At 40.1% G+C, this 12966-nt stretch overlaps 1 protein-coding gene across 1 annotated transcript in view; it reads right to left on the bottom strand.

The window, feature by feature from the left end:
* The window catches only part of Pkhd1l1 (PKHD1 like 1), a 165853-nt gene that overhangs the window by 58986 nt on the left and 93901 nt on the right, over positions 1-12966 (bottom strand). Inside the window, exons 49-53 of the mRNA XM_004640093.2 lie at positions 9498-10527; positions 7948-8139; positions 3546-3697; positions 2347-2506; positions 1334-1506 (exon numbers count right to left, since the gene is read on the bottom strand). Coding sequence (XP_004640150.1) covers positions 1334-1506; positions 2347-2506; positions 3546-3697; positions 7948-8139; positions 9498-10527 — 1707 coding nt within the window. The remainder of the gene's footprint in view (positions 1-1333; positions 1507-2346; positions 2507-3545; positions 3698-7947; positions 8140-9497; positions 10528-12966) is intronic.

Below are 12966 nucleotides of genomic sequence, written 5' to 3'. Positions count from 1 at the left end.
CTGGGGATTGAACTCAGGCCCTTACACTTGCCAAGGAAGCACTTATTCTACTGAGCCATCTTCCTGGCCCTCATTTCTAGTTTCTTTATGAAAATTTTATTTTGAGACAAGGTGTCACTAAGTTACAAAGGCCAGCCTCAAACTTGCAATCCCTACCTCAGCCTCCCAGGTAGCTGAGATCACAGGTGTGCGCCACAGCGCTGCATGTGGTGAAGTAAAGATTTTTTTAAAAGTTGTACTTAAGTGATCCGACCAGCATAACACATGTTCAGTGACATAGTTTTATCTAGTTTTTCTCAATATTAAGAATCCTTGCTTCTCATCCCCTTCAGTGCCACCATCACTGTGTATGCAACATATTGTTTCTTCTCATAGTTATAACCCCGTCCTTCCTTAAACCAGGCATTTGAGTACCATGGACACATCTTCATCTTCTAATCCTATGGTGTCCTCTCTAGACCAAAATTCTGTTAGTTTTTACTGGTAACTATCTGACTAATACAAATGAAATCAATCCAATTATAGCCACTTTCAATAAGGAAAGCTCCTACTGTGGAAAGGGGGGACCACACTATGACATACGCATACAGTTCATTATCATACATCTTTATTCTAGTCTGGCCCACGTCAATCTATATTGTTATACTAGTCGTGCTAAACATTATTCATGCAAATTAGATCTACCAACGCCGTATCCAGGTGCTGGAGCGACCCACATCCCTTACAAGTGCCTTGCTCTCCAGTGCCTTGTAATGCAAAAATGGTCCTCTTGAGATGTAACTGGGAACCCATGACTTCTTAACATCACTAAAAGCTCTCCTTTATTTCTCACTATGGCCACCTGATCCTAATGATCTGACTTGTGTCCGTCTCCAACCCTATCTCCAGACTGCTGTCCCTAGCTCACCAAGATCCTGGCAGGAAGAGTTTCTCTCAGGTCTTAGACGTGAGCTTAAGAAAATTAAATACGTTGTTTATATGAGATTCAATCATGATGGTTATTTCGATCCTTGGAGCTTGCTGTGCTGGCCCCGCCCTCAGGGAATGCTCAGACAGAAATTGAGACTGGGTGTGGTGGCGCATGCCTGTGATTGCAGCTCTTGGGAGGCTGTAAACAGGCGGATCACTAAGAGGCTGATCTAGTAGTGAGACCCTGAACACCCTGTAGACCCTTCCCTAAAATACAAATAAATAAGTAAATAAATAAATTAAATAAATAAAAAAACATGATGGTTATTATATAAAAGTGCTGACACTTGCTAAGGAAACATCAAGTTATGTCAAGAAAGACTATGGCAAGAATTAGTGAGGGTCCTAACTACAAAAGACCTACATACATGTAAGTGGCTGGCCGCTTCCTGGGACTTGGTCTTCTTGATGGGGGATGGACAGGAAAGCAGTCTTGAAGGATGCAGCAGTAAGCTTGGAAGTTAATAACAACATCTTTTACATCCGGGTCCAGGGTTCCAGAAATGGACTGGCTCTGATGATCTCTTCTTCCTGACACTGAACACAAAGCAAAAGTGTTTTCAGTTAGCATGATGATCGAAGCACTTGAATGTAAAGTCATGGCATTTTGGAAAATACGCTTTGGAGAGAAACATGGTATAAGTCAAATATATGGACCAGGCACAGAGAAATTCCAACAAAATGTATGTTTCATTAAGAAGTATACATAGTCAAGCTATCTGAACAAAAATGAATGCTTTGGAATTTAATTTAAATCAATTCTCATATATTTTTCTTTTCCAAAATTATTAAATAACAAAAATGGGAAGAAAATATACACTGGATTATACAGTACTCATTTCCTCTTCTACTGTGAAATGAAATTATCAGGACCACACATAGGCATGTTGATGTTATTTTCAAAAAATAAACTGTAAGTTCTTAATTTAATTAGACTCAAAGTCATTTCTCATAGAAATTTAGTCTCTAATCTTTTCATTCAACAAAAATTCATCAGTCCTACCAATACATGGCCCTGTGTAACATACTAAGCTGTTTTTTCACTCTTAAGAGAAAGCACTGGGCCGGGGAAATAGTTTGGTGGCCTAAGCACCTGGCTGGCAAGCACAGGGACCCAGGTTCAGCTCTCCCATGCTGCATGCTATGCAGGCCCACACAGGGAGCCACCAAAACCGGATGTGGCAGCACACACCTATAATCCTAGGGCTGGGGAGGCTGAGACAGGAGGATCACTATGTCTATTCTTGCTCTGCAGAATCCAAGCTGCATAGCAAGACCCTGTACAGAAAAAAAAAAAAAAAAAAAAAAAAAAAAAAAAAAAAAAAAAAGAGGCAAAGCATTGGATGAAATAATCACTTATGCCTGGTAACTATTTACCCAAGTAATACAGAGTACTAGTGTTTGCCTCGAGGTGCCAGTCTCCATTCTTGCTAGTGTTCCAGTTCAGTGGATTTGAAGAGCCGTTCCTCGTATCAACAACACTAAACATATCAGGGCTTTGAGTGAAGTTATGTGATACAATTACATAATCTTCTTCCTATGAAAGTTTGCAGATAAATGAGAAGTGTTTTCTACATTAACATTGTGCATAATGTTTTCTACATTAACATATACATTTAATTTTAATGACATCAAATGTAGCCTCTTATGTTGTGTCACAATGGAAGTTTTAGTTTCAATTTATTTTTTATTTTGCATTTAAATGTTTATGAACATGTGAAGTCTGATAATGTGAACTCTAAGAGTGAAGCAATGAAAAGATCTCTGTTTCTATTTTTCCTCATACATACCTACATATGTATATATACACATACATACTTCTTACATGTAAGTAGGCATGTATATGGTTATATAAAGAGAATATTTTATTTTTCTGGTGTTTGAAATATTTACAACAATACTATATAGAATGGAGGCTGTACAAATATATAAAAGAAGCAGAACAAATGTGGAAAGAAAACAGACTAGAAGTAAAGCATTGGAAATGAAAAGAAGTAATGTATTTTCTCTCCATCTATAGTTTTCTTTTCAAAAATAGAAAGTAAGGGCTGGCCAGATAGCTCAGCGGATTAAAGCACCTGCTTAGGGAGCCCCAAGAACACCCGGCCGAACCCAAAACTGGGTGTGGTGGTGTGCATTTGTAATCCCAGTGCTGGGGAAGCTGAGACAGGAGGATCGCTATGAGTCTGAGCTGCATAGTGAGACCATGCACCACATAAATAAATAAAAATAAAGTAATAATAACAATAATAATAATAATTCTCTGTATGTTTCTGTTCATGATGAAAATGAGTCCATAAGTGGTGTTTGAGATCATAAACAACGAGTAAGTTATTTTTGTGGCAGTGATAACAAGGACACAGATATCATATTATGGGAGTGTGACAGGAAGTTTGCTTACTCCTGACCATCAAATGAGGTCCTTGGGGCTAATTTCTGAGGTTGGGAGTGGGTCACAGGAAGTGCACAGGGTTGGCCGGGCCACCAGTACATAGGAGGAAGGATGAGGAGAACGCAGGCTGTGTTGACGGGCAACCACAGCTGTCAGACAACAGATTCTACAGCTCCTCACTTACCTTAAATCCATAGAATGTTGATGTATATGATATGTTGGTGATGTGCTCCATGTCCCTGAAATACCAGTTAATGTGATTGGCATTTGGAATCAATGCCATCCACCCGGACGTATGAGTCAGTCGCTTCTTCTGAAAGGGAACAATGCTAGTGCCTGGAGAAGAACATAAGACAAGCAAATGGTAGGAATCTCTGCCTTGATGAAATTCCTCCTTTTGTGAACAAATGAAAATATAAAGTACAGGTTGAGTTGATGGAAACCTCTTAACAAGCATTTTGTCACCCATGCTCAGAATAGGTTTATTTAGCTGAAAGCCCCACATGTTTTATATTACATTTAACTGGAACATAAAATGGTTCTTCAGTTGTTGGATTGATTGATTGATTAATTGATTGATTGATTGATTGATTGACTGAACCAAGAATTAGAGTCAAAATCTTGTGCTTCCAGGCAGGCACCTGCGCCACTGATAGGTATCCCCAGTTCCCACCTGATGTTTTAAATTGTGATGGAATTTTTACTCCTTAGGAAAACTTATAGTCAATGCATGATGGTAATTACAAATACTAAGACAAAACACTTAATATATTAATACAGCTCCCTAAATATCACTGAATTAAACTTAATTTTATTTCCATTCTTTAGGAACTTAATTCTTTATAATCTTTTATTTCCAATGTATATCAACATAAATTTTGATTATTTGCCTCCTCCAACTTTCAGGCTAATCAAAATCTATATAACAATACAAATTTTTAGTAATAAGAACTTTTATTGGCTTTGATGAAGTTTTGATGTAGAGCTCTTAAAGAATTAGGATATAACTAGGCCTATTGCTTCTTCGCACTAGCCATTAGGTGTAAGTTTTATGGGCAAGAAACTTGAAATCTGACCTCCCTGTTCTGGGAAAAACATATAATTTAGTCAAGCTTTCAGCCTAAGCAAGATTTTAAAAGGCCTTATGAAGAAAAGGTCTTTAATAAATTGCCCTTAGGTTTTTCCCCCTTGTTTCCCCCTGTCTGTGATCTTGGTTAGATTTTATATAAAATTAATAATTTATCTTATTTTTTATGTATTTAGTACCGGGTCTACAGGGTCCCACTACACCAATCAGATTCACGGTAATCCTCTTGTTTGCAGCCTCCCAAGCCCTAGGATTACAGGCGCACACCGTGCCCAGTCTCAGTCACCTGCGCAGTGCACCCCGGGGCCAGGGCTGGCATGACATGTCAGGGACTGAACCTGCTTCCTGTGTCTGCCTAAGGAGGCACTTTAATCTGCTGAGCTATCTAGCCAGCTCTTTATCTTAATATTTTAAGAGAATATTATAAAAACATCATTTATTTTCTATTGAAAACCTAAAGTATATTTTCCCCAAGAGGAAAAAGTGTTACTAGGTGATGTGTTGCTGTGAGTTCTGAAAGGTTCCTACACAGACGCACTGAAAACTTCCAGTGCCAAGATCACTAAAAAGCACAAGAGGCATAATAATTGCTCGAGTTGTTCTTCAGCAAGTTCACTCCTCTCCTCCTCGGAGACAAAGCAGACTTCCTGTTCTTATGCTGTGGAGTGACTTCTTTTGGACATTGGTGGAAATGACACTAGCACAGGCCTGAGAAGGGCTTCAGGAGAGATATGACTGCTTCTGCCTGTACCACGGCAAGAAGAGCTCCAGGGAGTGGCTCCCCTTGGGCTGCTGGGGGTGCAGAGGTAGAGCGGCTTGAGCTCAACCCTCAGGAGGAAGGGACCTGCAGGGGAGGCTCATGCTGAAGCACAGCGTCCCCGAGCCCAGCCTGGATGACCCAACACAGCCTTCAGGTTTGTGAATGACAAGAAATGAGTTGGTTTCAGCTATTGTGCAGCAGGACTGGCCACTGGGAAACAGTGGCCAATTTATAGACGAGCTGGTTAATGTCCTCCGGAACCCCTAGGATTTGCTCCTACATCAGCAGAACTGAACTACCTTGAGATTTTTCAAATGGATGCAACTATAGCTTCACCTTACATTTCTTAATATTTTTGTTTCACAAATAAATTTTCTTTTTTTAGGGTTTAGGCTCTTCTGAATAATTTTTAACTGCACATAATTTTATTATACTGGGTTTAAGCATCTTGGGATGAAATATAAATTCTTTGAAGTTGATCTAAAATTTAATGAAATTAGGATAAGTGTCTCAAATTAATTTGTCATCTGGTCTAACTTTATACATATACTTCCCCTGAGATATATCACCAAGTGTGAGATGCTCTGAGAAGGATATAAGGATATGTGTGAAGTTATATTAAATTACATTTTTCTTTGTTCTAATATATTATTTTACTTTTGATTTCCCTAGTTTACACTGACCATCAAAACAAGTGATAGTTTTATCTTTAATTTTTAGTGGTTAATATCAAATAGATTTCAATGAAGGTGAAGTAAAAAGTCATTTCCCTTGCTATGGAGTAGATTTTCCCCCCTGCCTTTTTAAGAAATAAGGTGGAAGGGCTGGGGAGATGGCTCAGTAGAATAAGCGCTTGCCTGGCAAGTGCAAGGGTCTGAGTTCAATCCCCGGTTCCGCAAAAAAAGAAAAAAAGAAAAGAAATAAGATGGAACTTCTGAGGGGTAGTGTCCACGGCAGGTATTTGAGTTTCTGAGAAAATACTCTCAAGGAGGAGGATTGAAGGACTCTGCTCTCTGCTCTTCTCTCCATTGTATCCTAGCCAGGAGGTGGATGGCTTTGTGCTGTCATTTCCTCCCCACCATCACCTGCTGCTTTGCTAGAAGCTCAAAAGCAATGAGGTCCATTGATCACTGCTTTCAAAACTTCAAAAGGATGAGCCAGAAAAAGCATTTTCTCCTTATAAGATGACTCTCTCAGGTTTTCATTACAGTTACAGAAAGATGACTAATGCAATAATGAACTAAAAGTAATTGCAAATCTTCCAGGGGGAAATGCAGAGATTAGCATAGTAGTCAAGACAGCTGAGTGATATAAAGGTCAGAATACTCACCACAACCTCAACTAGCTTTACTTCCAACTGATAAAGTGCGATGTGCATGGGGAATAATGATATTAAACTCAGGTAAAGACATCCCAAGTCCAGTGTCTTTACTGGTATAAACCAGTGAACCAACCAATGAATAACCTCCACACTTGGCACGGCATGCAGCTATTGGCCGAGCAAATGCTCTCTTCATACCATCTCCATCAATAGACATAAGAAATGTCTCTAGAGTTGAGAATACTGGTATATTTTTACTGTCTTGCTCAGAGATTTGTTTGTGCCAACTTGAGAAGTTTAGACAGCGGGGGCCAGGGTCCTTACTTTGTAAATATCCTGAGCTGGTGCAAGAGGAGGGCATGGAGATGGCATGTGCGGATGGCTGGCATACAATGAAAGGGACGAAGAGGGCTGGCTCAGCAGACTAAAGCACCTGCTTAGGCAGAGCCTGGTGGCTGGGTTTGATCCCTGGCCTGCCTTGCCAGCCCTGCCCCCAGGGCACGCCGAGATGGCAATTGAGACTGGGTGTGGTGGTGCGTGCCTGTAAGCCCAGAGCTTGGGAAGCTGAAAACAGGAGAATCCCTATGAGTCCCTATAGACCTTATAGAACCTGTACTAAATACAAAAAAAGAAAAAAAAAATGGAAGGGAGGAAAAGAGGCTTGCTCTCCTCCCTTCTGCTCTTGTTGCTTTTGCTGGCATCTACCACCTTACACTGTTGTCCCTCTGCCATGCCACCCTGCCTTGCAGCCAGCTGACTGTGGACTGAAACTTCTGCCAACTGTGAGCTAAACAAACCTTTCCCTTTAATTTTGGACATCAAATATTTGTCTCAGCAATGAGAGAAAAGTGACCAAGATATTTGCCAACTTTTCTGCTTTGTCTTATTATTGTCTAGAGGTACATTAGTCAGCTTCCTGACTGAAACATGCCTGAGACACAATATCTAATAAGCACATCATGAAGGAAGAGAGATTTAATTTGCTCAGTTTCAGTCCAAAGCAGATACATTGTGGTAGAAGGGTTTGGAAGAGCAGAACAATGGAACAATGATGGAGTAGAAGGGTCGAAAGACCACATGCAGATTCCCAACCCCGTTACCTCTGAGATCTGCCCAGACACACCTGGAAGTGTGCACTACCCTCCCTGCAGATTCCCTCAAACAGTCCAGGTGACATTTCATCCTAATCACCATAGACTGGAAGGTACCTGATCAATAGAATATCCTGCTGGTGCCTCCACTTATTCAATGCCCCTTAAGCACTCACTCAAAAGTTGTTTCCTGCCGAGAATCTGCCTAATACACATTGTATGCCTTTTGCAATGTTGAAAACACTAAGTAACAACTCAAGAAGATGATGAGAAAGATGTACAAAAACACAATTTAATTTGTGCTTTAAATTATTATAATCCACTTACCAAAAGAATCCGAGAGAACCACATCTTTTTCAAGTAGAGATACTGGGGAAGGTTTGTTGAAGGCTAAACGGTGGAAGCTGACAGAGGCGTCACAGACAGAGCCGGGGAACCCAATGCTCCACTGGGCCTCCTGAACACAGTGCGAAGGGTCGAGCAGTGAGCTGTGCGGAATGACTGTGTGCCCTGTGCGCCCTGGGAATGGAACAGAGCCAGAATGAATTCCACTTTACATCAGAAAATCAAAAACCCATTGTATGACTAAGAAAGTCAAAAAAATCTTGGTATATTGTTGCCTGTTTAAATGAAAGTCATACAAAGGTTTTACAGTAGAATGCCAACTAACATTAAAAACCTAAGCTGATGCCGTGCCAGCCCCACCCCCAGAGTGTGCTGAGACAGTGATTGAGACTGGGCGTGGTGGGGCGTGCTTGTAATCCCAGCTCTATGGGAGGCTGAACAAAGGCGGATCACTACAAGTCCAATCTATGTAGTGAGACCCTGCAGACCCTGTAGACCCTTACTAAAAAAAAAAAAAAAAAAAAAAAAAAATCTGAATTAAGTCAACCAGGGAAGGCTACACAAAGTTCGTATAACAGGACCCCCAAATTCTCCCTCTTCAAAGCTATAGATAAGAGGAGACAGAGGATATCAACTACAGTTGAGAGCTCAGTCCACACAAATATTCAGATTCTTTCACTTTTTTTTTCTTCCACTTTTAAAGAATCTTTCAAAAGCAAATTGCTAATAGTTTTAGGTTTACCTGTCCATTAGCTATCTCTTAAAAATAGTTCAGTAGCACACATGTACCAGCACACACACAAACACACACACACTTTCTATCTTTGATAAGTCTTTATTACTAACAATTTGTAAAGATACTACATCCTAGAAACTACAAATATTTATAGGCAATGAGACATACTCTGGACTTAAAATGCTAAAGAAAACTTAACCTTCCATGTATGTTGAATTTCTTTTCTAGAGTTAACATATTCCACAAAAAAAATCTAAAATTTGAATTTAAATTGAAAAGAAAAGAATAACAGATTTGTCACTTAATGTTACTCTGTAAAAGTAATGTTTTCTAGCAAGCCTAGGTTAAGTGTGTATTCACTCACTACTTATAGAAATAAATCTGAAATTTGCATTTTATGGATCATGGCTGGCCGGAGAATTTGAATAGCTCTCAAAGTAGTTTCTTATTTTGTAAGTAATGAAGTTGAAAATGTAGGAATTCTAAAACTGAAATTACTTATTTTTGATCAATGTTTCCGTAATTACTGCTCAAAATTTGCTGCTAATGTGAAATCAAAGTGTGTATCCAGAGGAAAGGAGCTTACTGGGGGGCTGCCTCTGAGGGTAAGCATCTGTTCTAGAAACAAATGTCTCATCTGTGCTTGGTGACTTGCTTGCTTGCAATCTCCAAGCCATTAGTGACGTCTGGTGTGGATTAAGATCAGTAACGCTGAGGAATCTACTTTAACACTTGACTGCATAAGCACAAACATGTTTCTGGCGCATTTTTATCACAAACTGAACAATAATGTTACCTGTAAGTGAGCCATCAATGTCAATTAGTACAGCTTCATGTTCCCATCGAAAGCCTGCCTTATTAGGTGTGTGAAAATACTGGATGTCGATGAATTTTGCACTCCACCCTCCACATTTGTCATGGCAAACTCCCGTGATGGATGTCACTCCCAAAGCTACGCAGTTGGGACGGTCAAAATTCATAAACTGTACAGAAGACACAGTCAGGCCCTCACTGAATGGGAGGACCAAGCCTTTTGATGTGCAAAATGCGGACCCCATTCCCAGGTCATCAAGATGACCGACAATTTTAGCATTTTTAACCACTGCTCCATTGGTTTCTCCCCATCCTCCAACATAAGGAGCTAGGATCCTCTTGGTTTCGATTCCAGCTTCATAGTTATTTATCATCACAAAATTGTGGAACTGCAGGGCCCCTCCATTGACCCACTCAGCTCCTTTTTGACAATTCCAAGTAGTAAGTGAATTAAAAACCGCAGGTAGGGGCACAGTAGAAGTACATGATCCTGTTTTCATGGGGAAATATTCTTCAAAGATCCACAGTCCAAACCATCCTTGAGAATGTACGGTATTGTTAAAAAACTCTCCAAGAGGAACTCTTTTTTGGCAGATGTTTCGGTCATAGGATGGTCCATCCGGGTGGTTGTTCATTCGATACCAAAAGCCAAAGTGAGTGCCGCCAGCAGCTGCATTGTGCCGTATGGTGTTGTTTGGGTTAGTCACCCAAAATGCCGCAGGTGTCACATCATCATTCAGAAGGCTAGTGCTTTGCTGAACAAATACAGCCAAGTTATATTGCAGAATATTGCCATGTTCGATACCATCTTCTATAAAAAATGCTCCTCCTTTGATGTCATAGATAATATTCTTCTCAACCAGAAGGTGATGTGTGTTATGGATAGTAACAGCTCTGTTATAGGACTGGTGAATGGCACAGCCTCTTACGTAAGATTTGAACTGCAAATCTCCAAGTAGGTGCCAATGTATTGGATATCGGCCCAGCCGGAAAGCCTGGCCAGCATGGAATACCTGTCAAGTTGTGAAATCAAAGCTGTTTAGCAGTTCATGCAGACACACAACTTGCCTGGCTCCCCCTCTCTTGTTTCAAAACAATCTCCTACTTTATATAAATTATTCATGTACTGGTATCTCCCATATCATTCATGTTTGCCATTTTAAAAGATTATTTTAATTTTATTTTACACAATGTATTATACAAACATACTTATTAGGAAATGAATGAATGAATGACAATATCTTCAACTCTTTTGCTCTTTAACCTCTTCTGCTAAGCTTTTATGTTTTACAAAACAAATCCTCTTTTTTTTGGGGGGGGGGGAGGCAGCTCAGCCCACGCTGGGGGTGGGGCTGGTGCGGCATATGGTGTGAAGGATTGAACTTCGGTTCCTGCGCTTGCCTAAGGAGGCGCTTTAGATCGCTGAGCTATCTCACCAGCCCCATAAAATAAAACCTCTTAAAAGACTTCTTCCTCTCTTATACTTTGATTCTTGCATAAAAAGAAGCACTTTTGAATGTCGTCTCTGTGCCCAACAGTGTGCGATTGTTTCTTCACCTTCATGACCACTGTCTACAACAATTCTACATGTCACCACTAATCATTACCATCATCTTATGGATGGTGAAACTGAATTTTAGAAAGGGTGGGAAACTTGCTCAGTTAGAAAGCTCCATTTAAAATCCAAGTTGGTCTGATTCTGGTGTAGGTTTTCTTCCTGGCTACTCTGCTATACCTTTTTTTCAAATGTCTATGATCTAAAAATCCAGTATGAAAAATGTCAATCTAAGTGAAAATATATGTCTGTGTTTAATATGTGTTAAGATAAGATATTGGAGGGCCAGCCAGATAGTGCAGCAGATTAAAGCAGAAGAAGGACCAGGGTTCAATCCCCAGCGTGTTGTGCTGACCCTACCCCCAGCGTGTGCTGAGAGGGCGATTGAGACTGGGCATGGTGGTGTGTGCCTGTAATCCCAGTGCTTGGGAGGCTGAAAACAGGAGGATCACTATGAGTCCCATCTGTGTACTGAGACCATGAAGACCCTGTACTAATTACATTAAAAAATAAAATTAAAATAAAAAGATAAAACATGGGATCATTTATTTTCATTCTCCATCTAAAACTAAAAAAAAAAAAAAACTATTAGTAATATTTATATACAGACCTAACCTAATACAGAGTATAGCTCAGATGTCACCTGTGTGTAATGTATTTTAGGAGAGGAGTATTCCAGAACAAGGGTGTTGATTCTTTTGTTATCAATGCAGACACAGAGTGCCCAGGATAGGTTTATGGATATTACCTTTATGTCTCCATTTCTCTTTGCCTCCCCACTCTCCCCTCCCTTTCTTTCTCTTCCCTACCCTCCTTCCCTCCCTTGCTTCCTTTCTTTTGTTGTTTCACTCAATATTTGATACAAACTAGATGAAACCTTAATTATATAGACCTAATATTAATAAAATACAGAAGAGTTCTTAGGGATGACACTTAGGGATGACATGCATACTTATTTGTCTCTGTCTTTGTTTGTTCAACAAATACCCATTTGAGAATAAATCTACTTCATGTCTTGTGTTATTGTTCTAGCCAAAGGGTCATCAGCTGAGAAATCAAAAGATAAAAAGCTTTGAAGTAATTGTGCTTGCATTCTAGAGGGAAAGGTTGAAATTAAGTAAAAGTAACTGTTCTATTAAGAGTTTGGGTAAATAAAAGACAAAAATGTTTGGGTAGAAATTTCAAACAAAGGTGGTAAGGAAAGGGCTGCCTCCTGAGATGACATGTCAGAAGAGCCTACCTGGAGTGAGAGTGTGTTCCACACGAGTTTTCGAGGAAGCAGCATTCTAAGTGGCACGCAGAGCAAGCATGAAGAACACAGGACAGGAGTGTGCCTGACAGTCACAATAAGGAGATCCTCGCAGCACATTGGGAGCACAGAACACAGTCATAGAAGATGAAGTGAGAGGACGGCTGGGGTCAGTTCATTTTGGTCCCAAGGAAAAGATGTAAGCTTTCTCTTTTGGATGTAATAGGAAGCCACTCAAATGTTTAGAATAGGGATGCAACAAGACCTGATTTATTCTTTCAGCAATTTACTTTGGCTGCACTGTGGAGACAGCACTGGAGCACAGGAGGATGCAGGAAGATGAGTTAGGAGGAAAGCAGTCATGCAGGTGAGGGATTCTGGGCTTAAAGCTGAGAATCAGGTAGAAGTAGTGGAGGGAGAGGGAATCCTACAGTCATTATTTTGTGGATGTAAGGCTAGAATTTGCTGATAAAGTTGATATGGGGTGTGAGAAAAAGAGAAACAAAAATTTGGCATGATTGGAAAGGTAAATAACTGAATTCATTAAAATTGTTCACTTACCCATGTCCCCTACCAGATTACCAATAGAATAAGCCAAGTAGCAGGTGTTCAACCCCATTCATTGAATGGATAACTTTACTCAAGCCA

The sequence above is a fragment of the Octodon degus genome, unplaced genomic scaffold (assembly GCF_000260255.1).
Source record: "Octodon degus isolate 3935 unplaced genomic scaffold, OctDeg1.0 scaffold00118, whole genome shotgun sequence".
Lineage (NCBI taxonomy): Eukaryota > Metazoa > Chordata > Mammalia > Rodentia > Octodontidae > Octodon > Octodon degus.
Note: the sequence above shows the minus strand (reverse complement) of the source record. Positions and strands in the feature narration are given on the sequence as shown.